Genomic DNA, 15,905 nt, shown 5'->3' on the forward strand with positions numbered 1-15,905 from the left:
AACATTTATTCTGATTATTTGTTTATTATGATATACTGGTTCAAATTAAAATGCTGACTTGTTTTAATCTGTTCATACATTCTTCATGTAAAATGCCTAACAAGAATTCTGTTAGTCCCATACCAGAGTAGTACTGCTGTAAACGTTTATGTTTTTACCATTTTAAACAAAGATGTTCAATGCTAGTACTTATTCCTCAACTGTCTTTTTGAAACCACCATCCTGAGAAGTAAATAATGTTTGAAGGAAGGCAAATTTTTAATGCAGAGCAGCATAGTTATCAACAGCCCACAAAATGCACTTTAAAAATCATGCTTTTACAAACATGGCACATACTCTGCTGTAGCACTGTATGCTCTAAAAGCTGTAGATATATTTTAGAAAACACTGATGAAGCCATTACTGCTTCATGCATTTGTTCATAGTATATATCATTATTCAAGAAATTTAAGAACCATAATGATGGAAAATCACACACAAAGAAAAGGAACATGGACTTTGTCAGAAACAAGGGCTACATTTTTATTCAAGAGGCCCATAATGATGGAAAATCACAGTGAAAGGCAGAGACGAAACAGGGATCCCATAAAGGAACTGACACACCACAGTGGCTCAAGTAGTAGGACCGTCATAGCAAGTGGATAAAAATAAAGAAAACAAAATTAACTAGAGAAGAGCTGGATTCAGGGATGAAGCAGAAAACAGAAACAAATCACAGTAAATGCTGAAGATTAATTTCAAAGAATCTGCTGAGAATCACTGCAGAGACAACTTCCATCAATATTAATGAAACTGAAATAGAACTCCAAATGACCATGAGTACAAAATGGCACACAAAGCATTTTCTTTTAAATAGGTTGGAGATTAGATCATAAGACCTTCCCCAAAATAAACAGAATACACAAAAGATGTTATGATGGGAAAAACGATAAACAATCACAACATAATTAATATTTCTATAGTTCTTTTTTAAGATTTATCAGCATGTGCATTTATTATAAAAGGATGGTTCATAGAAGAGATATTTGGAAAATAAGCAGAGAAGAGTATTTTCTCATGTCCAATGTTCTATGGATATCTTAAAGAGATCTTGTATAACTTCAAGTAGCGGTCTTTGACTGTTTTTGAAGCAGTCTGAAAGAGTTAGATACCTCAAATCCTTCATAATATGTTCCACTTTAGGTTTATATAATGCACAAGAAAATATTATTGCCCACCTTGAAGTGAAAAAAGAATAACTTTTATACGTAACTCAACAGTCAAAGCTCTGTGCAGTCAGGAAATAAACTTTTCTTCCTAAATTACTTAAGCTACCCACTTGTATTAGACAGCTGTGAGTACAGGCCATGGATCTTTCAGAGATTCTCATATTCTTGATATTAAAAAGTTTTGCCCCACCAGCTGACAGCTGTATTCACTTCTCATCAGATAGCCAATGGTTAGAAACAAAGTGTTGCATTTTTAAACCCTGATTTTTAAAAAAGACTAACACAAATTTGTAATTTCTTGGATGATGTTGTCAGGAGTCCTGTAAATTGTCACTGGCATGTCAAATATTGTAGCATTTTTAGTGCAAGAGCAGAGTAGAGGATACCTTTTCTCATAAAGATTGCATTTCCTTATGAACATTCATTGTGACAGGCAAAATTTCACTGTCACGAAGAGAGAGATACTATCAATCTGTTTCATTTATGTAAAAATTTAAACTATTAAGGTTTTTTTTCATCTGTCACAAAAGTGGCCATGTCTTTCTTCTCATAGCAGGTCACTGATGTTATTTCAGTGCCTTCCCACAGCTGATCAGCAGTAGTTCTTCTCCACTTCAGGGTTCTCAATGCACTTGCTGCCAATGCACAAACCTTTCTTTCACATTGTAGTCAAGATGTGATGGTCTAAATAAAGCTATTGAGAGGAATAAAAATACTTTGTAAGGCAACGTTTTGGTTTAAAAGGGAGACTGGGATATAAAATGGACTGGAATAAGTGTAAAAATGATGTAGATTAGGTTTGGCAGAAAAACAGTTATTTGTGTTAGGCCATACTCTTGTGTTTCTTCATTGGGGCAGAAATAACATAGTGGCAGCCAGTAGTTCAACTCTGGGTGAAAATCCCTCTGCAGAATTTAATTGGGTTCTGAAATCCCTAGTGAAATCTCTGTCCAAGCAGTCATGCTGTTAAGTCAAACTTTGCACCCACAAAAATATTACAATTGTGAGGCAACAGAATTTCTATCATCACATGTTATTTCTTAACATGGTGATAGTAATCTTTACCACTTGAAAAATAATTTCTTAGTGTTTGGTAATAGGGTTTCATTGTCTTTCCAGAACTCCTCTGCAGAGGTGTTCTCAAGCTTTGGCTGCTCAGCAAGCACTTCTGGCATGCCCAGGCCTGTCCTGCTGTGTGAATGCTCCAGACCAGCAACTGGCAGGGCAGGACAGTGATTTCATCCTGATACAGACGTGAATGCAACTCCCCTTTAGGACAACAGGACTTGGGGTACGCTGGGAAGCTGATGGCTGAACAGGTTTGTACCAGGTGCACTGGCACCTGGACAGTTATTGCAGGATGATGGTGAATGCAAGGCAACTGTGACAAGGCACCTTTAGAGATGAGGACTGCCAGGCTCTCTGCAATTGCTGTGGACTCTGGGTTTATGCTGGCACCCCCAACAGTGAGCACATACAGGTTGTTTCCTCAGTTAAAATATGGCAAATCCCACATTTACAGATGAGAGTACTGCACAGTTGAGAACAGAAAGTTAGGAACAACTTTGTAAGTAAATTATGGGGAAAACATTGGTGTTGAGTGAAGCTTTGCTGAGCTTCTAAGCTTTTCCAAATAGAGAATTACAAAATTACAAAGTAGCTAAGAGATCCTCTCCTGAACGCACAAGTGAGGCATAATTGCATTGTGACTTTTTCTTATAAATAAGAACACTACCATGAAATTAAAGAAAAATTATATATATGTGATCTGAGTTTAAAATTGATTTTATTGGATTTTTGTAGTATAGTAGCTGTGTTATGAGGAAGAAATGATTGGATTCTTATTCTAACCACAAGAATGCAGTATCAGCAGTATGTTATTAGTATTTACATGTAAACTGAAGCATTGTATAGAATAAATCTCCATTGTGTTTACAGAGGTCACTGCAATGCTAATGCAGAACAGAAACTGTCACCTCACTTTCTCTAGGGGTCCAGTGCTGCCTATGACAGTGTTTCTGAATTGGACTGAGGTATACACTCCTCTGTTTATGCTAAACAATATAGCTTCATGAGGCAAACCTAGCTGACTGCAGCTGTAAACTCCTGAAATGTTCCTCTGCAATCCTGTCTTGAAGGTGCAGTCTGTCTCCCTGTTACCATCTCTCTAGGGCTGATGCACTCTGGGGTTTAATGAATAAGCCAGAGGAACAGGTCCCACCCCCTTTTTGTGCACCAGGCTCCATATCCAGCCATACATGCAATTTTTGTGAGCACTCTGGATGACCTGGTAAAGGTTGCAGATTTTCCAGAGCCTAAAGAATTCTTTGCTACTTTGCAAACATTTCCCACAAGTAACTCCTTTTCTAGGCCTCTAGAAAGGTAGATGACTATTATTAATCCCTTTTATCTGAACTTTGCAGGTTATAAAATACCATCTGAAGTTAAGAGGTAAAATAAATATAATATGGAAAAAACTTAAAAGACTTCGAGAATTGCTGCATGATGCCCTTCAATAATTTGTTTGGTTTTCATTTTACAGTCATTTTGCAAATATGTAGTGCATAAAATGTATCATTATCACCTAACTAACATACTTTATTAGGTATCTCATTTTGTTCTTCCATCAAAATAGAATGTATCTTATCAGGCTAGAATATAACTGCTCAGTCTGCATTAGATCCAGAATGAGGTTTGTGCCTTTTTTCCTGAGATCATGTTTTGAAGTTCAGCTATCAAGATCTCTATACCTTTTTTCTGCTGTGTTCAATAAATGAAGTCCTTCTATCTATCCTAAGAAGTTACATCACAAACATTTTTGTGCCCTAGAAGAGAAATGTCTTTGAAAGCTAGCAAGAGTCTATTATTCTTGTATAAACATTTAATTGCACACAGTTAAAAATCTACATTAAATGCCAAAACTTACATTATTTTAGTTTTTGATGTTGTGACTTTAAACTTGTACCTCACACAAAATGTGGAGTTTAGAGACATTTATAGAAAAGTAATTTTATTTTCCCTAAGGTTTCTTTCTTGCTGGTGTTTCCCAGACTGCTGAATATTGCTCAAAGACTGCAAACAACTGATTCAAGAATAAGAATCAATTCAAGAATCAACTGAGTCCTTCTGTGGGTTTACTCCTAGTCAGCATTCTTGCAGGGTGGGCTGGTTTTGAAGATTTGTTTGCTTTCTTTTTTTGAAGTACAGATGTATAGTCCAAATTCAGAGACAGAAGTCTCCCTACTTATAAATTAGAGGAGCTTCTTTCATGTTCAATAATACCCTTCGAGGCATGAGAAATATTTAATACTTATGGTCCTTTTTCATACTTTGTTGTTCAACTATCAAGCAACTTGATTAATACATGATTTAGTGCTACCATCTACAACACTAAATAAAGTGAACTCTACCTCTTTTCATTAGCCCATTACCATTCATTTTCTTGTAACAGTTCTTTCATGTCATATGGTTTATTTGTTAAAAAAAAAAGGTCATGCTAGAATGGTCCTAGCCTCTTGGAGGCCTAGAAAAACCCTAGTATTGCTCACCTCATGATCAGTCCCAATTTAATTTTTTTGTCTGTTTTTATTAGTATAATTCATAAAAATATTTTTATTTTATAATGGTACACTCATTTGGCTAAGGTACTGAAATGTTTAAAGTAGACCTGACATTCTTGAACTGACATTTTATTAATTCACTGGTAATTTGTCCTACTATGAAACCTCTCTCTTCTTGGCTTTCTCTCTTCTTATGAGCAGATCTCTTTCACTATTCTCACTATGAACATCTCAGTATGCATTATGCCTGTTAGTGACATTGTCCATGTTAAAGTTATGAAATTCAGCTGATATTTCCAGAGTTATGATCTAGAAATATTAATATATGTGGCAGATCAGACTGCTCTGCACTAGCAGTAGATGCTTCTGCACTGATGAAGTCTGGGATGCCACAGAAAGGGGTGAGGGATGCTTTATGCCACCATAGCAGTCCTGACCATCTTTGGAGCTGCACTAACACCATTAGCAATCTGTTACCATTAAAACAAGGACAGTTATCACATACAAAAGAATGAAAATGCGTAAATATAAAATGCAAAGGATAGTATGAATGTAAGTGTATAAAGAATGGAGTAAGTTTGGATTCTCTATGAAATCAGCCGAATCCACAGCTAGAACAAACACTAGTGAACCCTACCAAATACAACGTTTAAAAATATTGCATTCAAGCACAGTTCAGCTGTGTGATGACTACCTTTAAACTTCCCAGAACTCAATGAACACCATTTAGTTTAGACCATGCCCTTGAGTAGTGTTTCCTTTGGGTACTGAGTGTATTTATTACTGGGGGTCATCTGGCTCCCTTCAAGTGGCAGGGACCTGGGTAATTCCAAGCTGGGGTGTACAAAAGCAGCTGTGTTCTTCTCACCCCCTGGGCTGCACTGAATATTACCTGGTCACAGCAAGGATCAGGGGCTCTGTCTTTATTTTTTCAGTTCTACACAACCGCTTATTTTTGCAGTTAACGGTGACTTTGCTGTAAATATATGTTCTGGGCAGCGGAAGGCAAGGACTGTTGGTGGCAGAAACAACAAACGGTTTTATTACTGTCCCTTAAACATTGCTTTTAATCAGGTAGGGTTGCTCCAGGGCTGTTTGGTTTTTGCACATGATCCAGCTGTACAATAAGCTGTATTTGTGCAGTACTTCAGTGTTAGAGAGTTGACATTGAGATGATTGCTTTCTAAATGTTTGTGGGTTTTTTTCGTTTAACTTATAAAACACATTTTGTATGTAATATGGTCAAGATTATTATGGTTTAAACTATGTATGCCAGTTTAAAATGAGGTTTTCAGCATTATGACAGATTTGGATAGAAAATTCAGCCAAATAAGGCAAAGCTTGACTTTAAAAGCAACTTGAAATCAAAAGCATGTAAGATGAAGTGTTACATGGCCATGAGTCAATTTCTAGCTGAAGGAATCAAATGCTTTGAAGTCCTTTACCTGCATTTAGTGAAGTGGCCATGCTTACAGTAAGTTAGATCTAGGAACTATGGAGGGGGAGAGGGGGAGGGAAGGGGACACCATTCTCCCATTATTACAGTATGCTAAGTGAAGAGCATAAATTAAAACCTTATATTCAAACTTGCACATTCTTGTACACACATCACTTACTTTACCATATGTAGTCACATTGAAGTACAACAAAAAAAGTAGGCAGGATTTTAATTTCATTTTCTCTTCCAGTTCAGCTGTTTTCCCCAACAGCTAAAATCAAAATTATACACATAGTAGGCTTTATTATTTGTATATGTATTTACACACACACACACACTCCTTTACTTCATGTATCAAACTGCTTATGCCTTATGCCTGTTTTGTGCTTGCAAACTGGTAAGTTAAATATTTTTATTTTAAGAAGACAAAATGTTCATCTACTGAGAACTATTGTGCCTAGATTGGAGAACAAAATTGTCTGACAAAATGTTTGGATTGTGGGAAAATTTAATAAGCAGAAAAGCTCTCCAAAAGTAGTCTCTCAGAAAGTTTGTGGCCTTATTAATAGAGCTAGGCAAATCCATCCTGTACTATTGCTGTGAGATAGTCTTTCAAAACACTACTTTCAGGACAAGTAAAATATCTTGAACTTTAGAAGGGAGGAAAACTATGACCTTTTTATTTTGTTCCTGAAAAGGAAACTAAATTTGGTTACTGAAGATTGTAGTTTATGAATGTGAAGGATGCAGGGGCTGTGCTGAATTTATTAATAAATAATTTCTGTTAATTTCAATTTTACTGAATGGTGTAGTAATACATTAGCTTTAGTCAACAACTAAGTAACTGTATCTGAAAATGAACTAGATATGCTTTTTTCCCTCTTAAGTATATAGTGATAGATTTTAAGACAGTAGGAAGACCACATAAATATATTACCAGCAAGAACTGTTATATCACTATAAGAATAAAAAAACTCTGAATAGATACAGTATTCTTTTCCTCAATATTATTGTTGCAAAAATCTCGTGTCACTGAAACATAAAGGTTATAACATTCTTATGTATAATTTCAAATTAGGCTTAGTAAAAGTGTCCTTTCTTAAAAAAATAAAATATGTTCAATGTTATTTTCCTTTTACTGTGATTGAGATGATATATATCTGATGATATTCTCACCTTGACTCCTTCACTCTGGTGTTTTTCAACTTTTGAGAATTTTATCTTATGGACTTAAAATAGGGCATGCTATAAGAATAGTTTTTACTGCCTTCTCTCCTTCAATTTTCTTAGCAGGCAACACTTGATGGTGCCTGCCTTTAATGGTTCAGAGAAGCAGAGCCTAAGTTAAAGAAAATGTCTGTTTTTTTGAAGAGTCCTGATCTGAGTTCTGTAACATTTTCTGCAATTAATTTTTCATAGATTCTAAATGTTTCATCCACTCTTCATAATCTATTTTATTCCCAGATGATTTTATTAATTTGCTATGTAAATTGTTATAAATCATTGTGATCAATGTATTTACAAGGATCTCCTCCTGACCATACACCTTTTTATCTAGATAAGCATGCACAAAAATCTAGTGGTGTGCCTAAGCACCAGCGCTGCTTTGAACCCAAAGAGCCCATGGCACTTCTCTGGGCGTTGGGTATTTCACCTTTAAGTGCCCCCTGCCCTGGTGCAGGGTTGATGAGCTGGCAAACAGAAGAACGGGCCTTAGCCTGGAGGAGGCTCAGGGGCGACCCTGGCACTCTCTACAGCTCCTGGAAGGAGGCCAGAGGGGAGTCAGCCTCTTCTCCCAGACACCCAGGGACAGGATTACAGGGCATGGTCTTCTTCAGATGTGCCAGGGGAGGTTTAGGCTGGACACTGGGAGGAATTTCTTCACAGAAAGGATGATTAGATATTGGAATGGGCTGCCCAGGGAGGTGGTGGAGTCACTGTCCCTGGAGGTGTTTAAGGAAAGGCTGGATGTGGCACTCAATGCCGTGGTCTAGGTGACAAGGTGGTGTTCACTGACAGGTTGGACTCGAAGACCTCAGAGGCCTTTGCCAACCTCATCGATTCAGTGATTTTCGGCGGCCTTTGCGAGCGGCGTTCGGCGGTGGCCGCTGCCGTCACCCGGTGCCGGTGCGGGGCCCGGGCCGTGCTGTCACTGCCGGGGCGGGGCCCTCGCCCCTCCCGCCCGCGCGACCTTTCCCCCGCGCCCCCGCGCCGCCCCTTCCGCCGGCGCGTCCGCGTGCGAGGCCCGCTGGCGCTGCTGCTCCGGGCCGGCTCCGCGCCGAGGTGAGCCGGCACCTCGGCACCTCGGCACCTCGGCACCTCGGCCCGCCCGGCCCGGGGGGCCCCTCACGGCCCCGGCCGCCGCCGCGCGGGTGCCTCTCCGCGGCTTCCGGGGGGCGGAGGCCCCGGCTGGGCCGCTGCGCCGTGCCGGGAGGGGACGGGGTGTGGAGGGTGCGCGGGGTCGTCGCGGGGAGCTCAGTGTGCCTTGCTCTGTGCTTGCAGATGCCCCCGAAGAAGGGAGGCGACGGGGTTAAGGCGCACCCGATTATCGGAAGGTTCGGGACGTCCCTGAAGATCGGGATCGTCGGGCTGCCGAACGTGGGGTAGGTGCTGGGGGCGGGCGGGAGGCTCCCCGCTCTCCCCGCGGGTGCCCCTGCGGCGGGCAGGACCTGAGGCTCTGTGTGGGTCGGAGCGGGGCGGATAGAGCTGAGGGACACGAGTCTTACTGCTCGGTGACGGACTTCCATCTTTAGATGGAAATGCTTGCAGGTGGAGCGACAGAAACCTGGCAGCGATAGGCAGGTGTGTACGAGTCTGGACAAGATCATAGTGAAGGGTTCAAAAGAAGGAAAGGTCTTACCTGTTGCTGAGTTTTATAAAACACTGTGTCCTTCGCACTTCCTTACTTCCACTGTTGTGTATGTGTAATGCATGTTTTCATGCAAATACTTCGGCATACTTGTATACAGCAAGTTCCTTTTATATTTTGGGATGATGTGCACGGGAAGGGGTTAATTATTCCGTGGCATTAGCAGTGAAGAGGACTTTCTTTCTTGAAACTTTTTCAGAGTTTGTAGTGAGACAAGCCTAAGTGACAGTGTGGAAGAGATGATGGAATGTTAATGATTGACTTCTGTCATGCTTCTCCTCCGTAGTTGTTACTGCTCCTCTCAGGAGCTGTACCTGAAAAGGAGGATGAATTGATTACCTGGAGGATATACATGTGAAACTTCTTGGTATCAGTTTGTGTATCCTGTTTACTAAAAGAAGGTCTCAGCATTCTCAATCTTTTAATACCTAACAAATTAGAGGACAAACTTTTGTGCATGTCTTAAAGCTGGAAGCATTGGTTTGTTATGTTTTCATTATAATTTACTTTATTTTTCGAGGTGTAGCTAAGATGTACTCAAAGGAAATAATTAGCTGTAGCATTCTTCTGCATGTCAGTGGGGATAAACAGCATTTTCAGTTATGTTATGATGTAACTTTCAAAGAGAATTGTTAATTACTTTTGAGCATGTTGACTGTATGCAGAGCAGCTCTGAAAAACACAACCACCTGAATATTTATTGTAGAACATTTGGGAGTTAATAAATCAAAAATTGCTCTTTTGGTTTAATAAATGCCAGCTAACAAAGTAATCTGTTACTTTGTTTAAGGGAAAGTGTTCTCTTTTTTTCTCCCTGGTAGAATACTTTTAGGCTTGTTTCCACTGCTATTTAACAAGGATGAAACTAGTTTGAAAGGTATAACTGTATCTTTGTATGCACGAAAGATTATTTGTAATTGATTAACTGATGTGGTTTGCTTTCTGTGCCACTTTTTTCTCTTTTCATTGTTGACTTTTATTGCTTAGATACTGAAATTGTGTTACAGTGTAAATAAATCCGAAGGAACAGTATACTTATGGAAAGGGTGAGTCATGGCAAAACTAGCTAAAACAAAAGTTTCAAGGATCCTTACAGGTGTCTCACTGTACTTGAATAAAATGAGAAATAGCCAGTAGGATTGTACATTGCTTTTGATTTAATTTTTTTTTTTTGCTAATGTGTGTACAGTATACTTACATAGGGGAATTTTATAGAGTGGGGAAGAGAGGTAAACATCACTGGGGTATTTCAGTGGGGCATTCCAGAAGCATGTGTCTTCCGCTAGAATCAGGGGAATGGTCACTGCTGTTGAAGTAAATGGAAAGCTCAGTATTGCTTTGGGTTAGAATAAGATGTGGTTTAATCCAGTACTTTTAAATGCTTCTAAATTGAACTGCTTTAAGAATGTTTGTGTGTCATTTATAGGAAATCAACGTTTTTCAATGTGTTAACAAAGAGCCAGGCGGCAGCGGAAAACTTTCCTTTCTGCACTATTGATCCAAACGAGAGTCGAGTACCTGTGCCAGATGACAGATTTGACTTTCTATGCCAGTATCACAAACCTCCAAGGTAATTCTTAATATTTTGCTTCAGTTAGCAGCTGAAGTAGTCCTACTGAACCAAAACTTTCATAAGAGTTTAATGCAACTGTAATGTCTAGAAGTTTGTTACTGACATCTCTTTTAGAATGTGAAATTATGTGTGTATCTGGATTATACCTTTCCCATGCCCCCGATGTGACCTTTACTGCATGAGAATGATAAAGGTGGGAGCTCTCAGTCATTGCTCAGCACCATTTGGTGCTTAGTGTTCCTGACTGTGAAGGTGGTTGCTCCCAGGTGACGGAGGATCTTCTGAAGAGATTTGGAAAATGAACAGTACTGGACATACTTAACTTATCGTAAGGTCGCTTGTTTGAAAGATTTCCACCCTATACTTTGAAATATTCGGAATATTGTATGTGCTATAGGCAGCTAACAAATATCTGTCCTTATCCCTGCATCCCCAGTTGTTTGGCAATAAGTTTTATGGGCAGTCTTTTTTGTCCCCTATTTTCTCTCTTTAATAGGCTCTACTTCTTGTTCTGTGGTGTATCCAAGGATATTGCTACACTACATCTCTTCTGATTCTTTCATTATTCTAGGAGTGTATTCATTTTGTCACATCATTTTTTTTGCTATTGACTGTAACCTGCTGTGTATGTTCAATGTGGGAACTTTCTTTTTACTTGAACAGCAAAATTTAAGGTGCTTTTAGAAAACAGAAGCTTAACAGGGACTTGTGACTCATTTTTCGTTTGCAGTTACTTGCAGGGGTATCTGGAATCAAGTGAGTGTACATAAATCATAGGGCAAGCTAGCATGCACGAGTGTGCTTTTTTTCCAACTCTCAGGCCTCAGTTTTAGAGCCAGATCTCACCCACAGTTAAAAAAGATTGATTAGTTGCTAATCAAAAATCCATTTTTCTACATAATTTGCAGGTCTAAGCAAGCTGTTTCCTTCTGTAACTATTGTGCAGTTTTAAAATAACTGCATTAATATGAAGCTGTTTGTTTAGGTGGGTTGTTATAATATGTTATCTTGTTTTTCCTGCTCAAGTCAATGTTTAGCATGATGGTTACTGCATGGATCTTAGAAACAAAAGTGCTGAATTAGACAGAGCTTTCAGGCTGTTTGTGCAGAGATAATGGTGTGGCTTTTAAGTTTTGTTGACAGTTTTCTTCTAACTTGTACTATTAGTGCTGCTTTGGCCATGTCAGTAATCCCTTTTTCTTCTCATTTAGCTATGAACAGCTACTCCCAAATTAATAGTTGAAGTGACAAAGAGATAATTACCTCTCTCCTCACCCTGCCTTTGACCATCTATCATTACAGGGAGTGCTAATATTGTAAATATTTGTATGTGTGTCTTCTGACTAGCAGATTCTCCTTCCCTCCCTCCCCATCACTCTAAAATATTAGTGAAAATAGTATATTTTTGAATCTGTATTCAGTAAATATACTGAGTTTGATAATAAGCTGGATAATCAGCTTTTATTTGAATGGTCTTTTGACTTTCTACAGACATTTGTTACTTAAAGTTAATGGATGTGGGCATTAGTGGATAGTTACAGCTCCGAGTTCACTTATGCTGCATATATGATTTCTGTATTTCACCAGAACAGTAATAAAGCAGAGATAATTAGTGATAGTCCAGTAGGACACTTGACTGAGGTAACTTTAAATATAAACTGGGCTGTGTATGCTTGTCTGCCTGAGACTAACTCAGGAAAAGAAGGCTGTAGTCACAAAGACAGGCTACTGAATTGTAATTTAAATGTCTTAATTTCTCTGTATAGTCTTGATTTTGTTCTTCATCTTTATGTAATAGGTTCTGTGGTAATTTTCTACTTGTTTGGATTAGTAGATGTAATCCATCTGTGCATACAGCATGTTTATAAACAGTGAATTCTCTTTAAATTGGACTCTTGTCTAGCCTCAAGATTTTGTCTTTCAAAATCGAAAGCATTCGGATTTTTATTTCCCATATGTTACACTTAGTTTTCACAGAACTGCAGTCATTGTTGGGAGATGGGGAAAAAAGGGGTGACTTTGTCTTAGCTGAAACAATGTGTGACAGGACAAGGTGGTCTTGCCTTGGTGCCTGCTGTGAGCCAGGCGAGGGGACAGGGACAGGCCTGGGCTGTCAGGGGCTGTCTCCCCACTGAGCCGGGATTGCACCGCTGCAGCGAGACTGACTCTGCTGCCAGGGGCATTGCTGGGATCAGTTAGTGCCTGTTCTGCCTTTGGAGGAAGAGTTGGGATCTTCAAGTGCTGTTTGTTGCTTGGAGAACCATTTCTCTGTCCAAAACAGGAGAGCCTCAGCTTGGTTGGAACTGGTGTGCTGTTACTTGTCAGCCCATGGCAAAAGCTGATTGGTATTAATTGGAAATGTAAATGTTTGTAAATGAAATCACATAGGCAAAATTTAGAGACTATTATCTTCAGGTAAATCTGTACTGAATAGAATAAGCTACAGTGGCAGAACTTGTAACCTGTGCTTTTTTTTCTTTCTGCAGCAGTGGGATGTATGTGACTGTTGACAGTAAATAAGTTGAATGATATAGACTGTACACAGAAGGTGGGCTCTAAGAACTTACAGTAAAAGCTGCAGTGTTGTTGCCAAATGATATAGATGATTTCTTTGTGCTTTAGTGTCACTACTGCTTGCTTGGTGTGAATGAAACTGTGGATACTAAAAACCAAAGAAATCTTAATATATTAAACACAATTCTGAATGCTTGTTATCTTAAGTTACTTGTTTATATTATGTTACTAACTTGATTATGTATTTAAATTACTTATTTGTTTGTTATAAATTTCATACAATATTCAGTGAAAACTCATTTGTTATGTTGTGCCCACGTGTAGCTTTCTCAGAAAGGAGAGGGCTGATTTTGTCTTTTGTTGGCCTCCTACCCCTGTCACCGCAGTACACGTACTTTCAAGCAAGGTTTTACAGACTAATGATTGGATTAGTTCCAGTTTAGTAACTGGAAAGAGAGTATTTTCTGTAGACTGATTCACTTCAGCAGGAACTAAAGCAGAAAGGTGTATTTCCCCCCACCTGTCTATGAATACTAAGTAGGTAGCAGAGGATGAGGTCTGTAATGGAAATTCTGTAATGGAAAAGATATGTTTTTCATCTCAACAAGTAGCTCCTGACATGAAAATGGTGGTGTGGAAGCCAGAAGGAGTTGCTCTGTTAACTGCAATTAATATTTTTATGGGACACCTTGTGTCTAGGAGTGCTGGGTGTCTCACACAAAAAAATAAGACCTGTGTATATAGTGCATCGGAATTTTTAGTAACTTAATAAAAGCTTTAATGAAACTATTTTCTTGCATATTTTTTGTTCTAAATGTAATTAAAATGCTGCTTAATCCCTTTAAAATTAGAACTGTTTTTTTAGTGTAAGTATGTCAAACTCATGTAATTTGAACGGTGATTTGTGTCTTAGCTCACAAATAGCCTGAAAGCCTCTGGGTGTGTGTACCCACCACTCTTAGCCCATAGGTCCCCCAGCTTGTTGCCACTGTTGTAAATGTGCTGTGCCTGACCAGGAGATGTGCCTCAGGTGACACTGGAGTCCTGCCTCAAAATGATTTTCACTAAGGTGGTAGAGGAAACTGCTGTTTCCTCTTTATTTCATTTGTTTTGTGCCCCAGTAGTCTCCTCACTGCAATTATTTGCATTTTTTTCTGCTTTAAGCTACATGACTAAAAGAAGTACTCAGGAAGAAGCACTGTAAGCCTAAGGTAATTAAGCTACAGCCTAACTGTAAGTAACTACACCCAATGGCTGCATTGGCCGATAGGAATCAGCCTGTCTGAAAATATTAATAAAAATGTGATTTTAAAGTCTTATGTTTCTGCTTCTTCCCTTGCTTAAAATCAAACGAGATTATAAGCAGGAGTGTGTCAAGAGAAGGGATGAATCAAACTACTTAAGAAGTTGTGTTGGTTTCATTCCTTGTTTGCACCTGTGAGTTGCCTTGCACACAAGTTCACAAACACAAAGCTCATTGCAACCACAAACGTTTCCGTTCCACCTACACTGTTTTTAATCTATCTTGGATGTCCTTTTCAAACTTAAAGTTATTTTGGTTATCTCAAAGGAGGATAATATCTAAATTGCAACTACCCCTCTTCAACTCTAGCACTGTCCATTATACTTCAGGATCTCTGTCTTTTTTGTCAGCAGATTGCTTTGATTTATTTTGTTGCATTGCAGATTGGTAAAATTCATTCATTTAGATCTTTAGTGCTGAAGTGATGGTTACTGAACTGAGTCTGAGTAAATCCTATTGCTGTATAGATCATGAAAGTCCTCTGCAATATTAAATTGAAGTTCCCTTAAACTCATTGTAGGGATAGCATACTCAGATAGATGATAAAGTTCTAAAGTCAGAATTATGTAATTGGTTGCTGGAAAGCATTTTGTAGAAACCAGATCAGCAGTGGGGCTTTCTGAGGGACATCATGTGGGGCTTAGTCTGTGTTTAAGAAGAGTGGTTATGTAAATGGAAACCACCTGTAGTTTCAAAGTGAGAGATCAATAACTTAGCAGGCAGGAACTCTTAAAATATCAGCATCTGTAAAAGAATCCCATTTTTTTACAGAAAATTACTGGAAATTGGTAACTATATCCTGTTGTAATGTTCTTTTTGCTTAGGTGTTACTGAGTTTGCCTGCTCTTCAGTTTGTTCTGAGCCTGTGTAAATCACCTGGGCTATGATGTGCGTTCTAGCATTGCTTATTTGCCAGCAGTGAATTAAAAATCTTAAGTAATGGTGACTTGAGCCATCTTTTCTGCCTGATGGGAGAAGGCAAAAGTTATTAGTTGTATTTTGTTGGTGTGATAACTTACTGAATAGTTTGAGGATGCTGGTGTTTGGTATGTAAAGGACACAGAGTATGTGTTGTAATCCACATCGAATCTCTTGTTATAACTCATATAAGCACAATTTAATTAGCAGATTTTTCACTTCTGGGTCATGTGCCGTTAGGTTCAAGTCTTGTTTGTCAGTACCATGGCTAAAATGCTATTAATGAAACCACTCTTGCATAAAAATGACCATGGTTCATCTGCAGGACCTAGTTCTTTGGAAGCAGATTCCTTTGGCTGCCCAGTGAGGGATTTTGCTTACATTGGTCAAAACTGCTTGCAAGGTTGATTGTGGGAGCTGTAATGCGGAGTACAGTCTCCTGTAAGAGGGAGTCCCAAACTGTTCTCTTTGGAAATGAGCCAAAAATAACAGTGAGGACAGACTGAGAGTTAAATGACTCTC

At 38.9% G+C, this 15,905-nt stretch overlaps 1 protein-coding gene across 1 annotated transcript in view; it reads left to right on the forward strand.

The window, feature by feature from the left end:
• The first annotated feature begins 8,391 nt into the window (after positions 1–8,391).
• OLA1 (Obg like ATPase 1) overlaps positions 8,392–15,905 on the forward strand; it is a 94,259-nt gene continuing 86,745 nt past the window's right edge. The window contains exons 1-3 of the mRNA XM_063400493.1: positions 8,392–8,489; positions 8,709–8,809; positions 10,502–10,645. Coding sequence (XP_063256563.1) covers positions 8,709–8,809; positions 10,502–10,645 — 245 coding nt within the window. The 5' untranslated portion in view covers positions 8,392–8,489. The remainder of the gene's footprint in view (positions 8,490–8,708; positions 8,810–10,501; positions 10,646–15,905) is intronic.

The sequence above is a fragment of the Prinia subflava genome, chromosome 6, assembly GCF_021018805.1.
Source record: "Prinia subflava isolate CZ2003 ecotype Zambia chromosome 6, Cam_Psub_1.2, whole genome shotgun sequence".
NCBI lineage: Eukaryota > Metazoa > Chordata > Aves > Passeriformes > Cisticolidae > Prinia > Prinia subflava.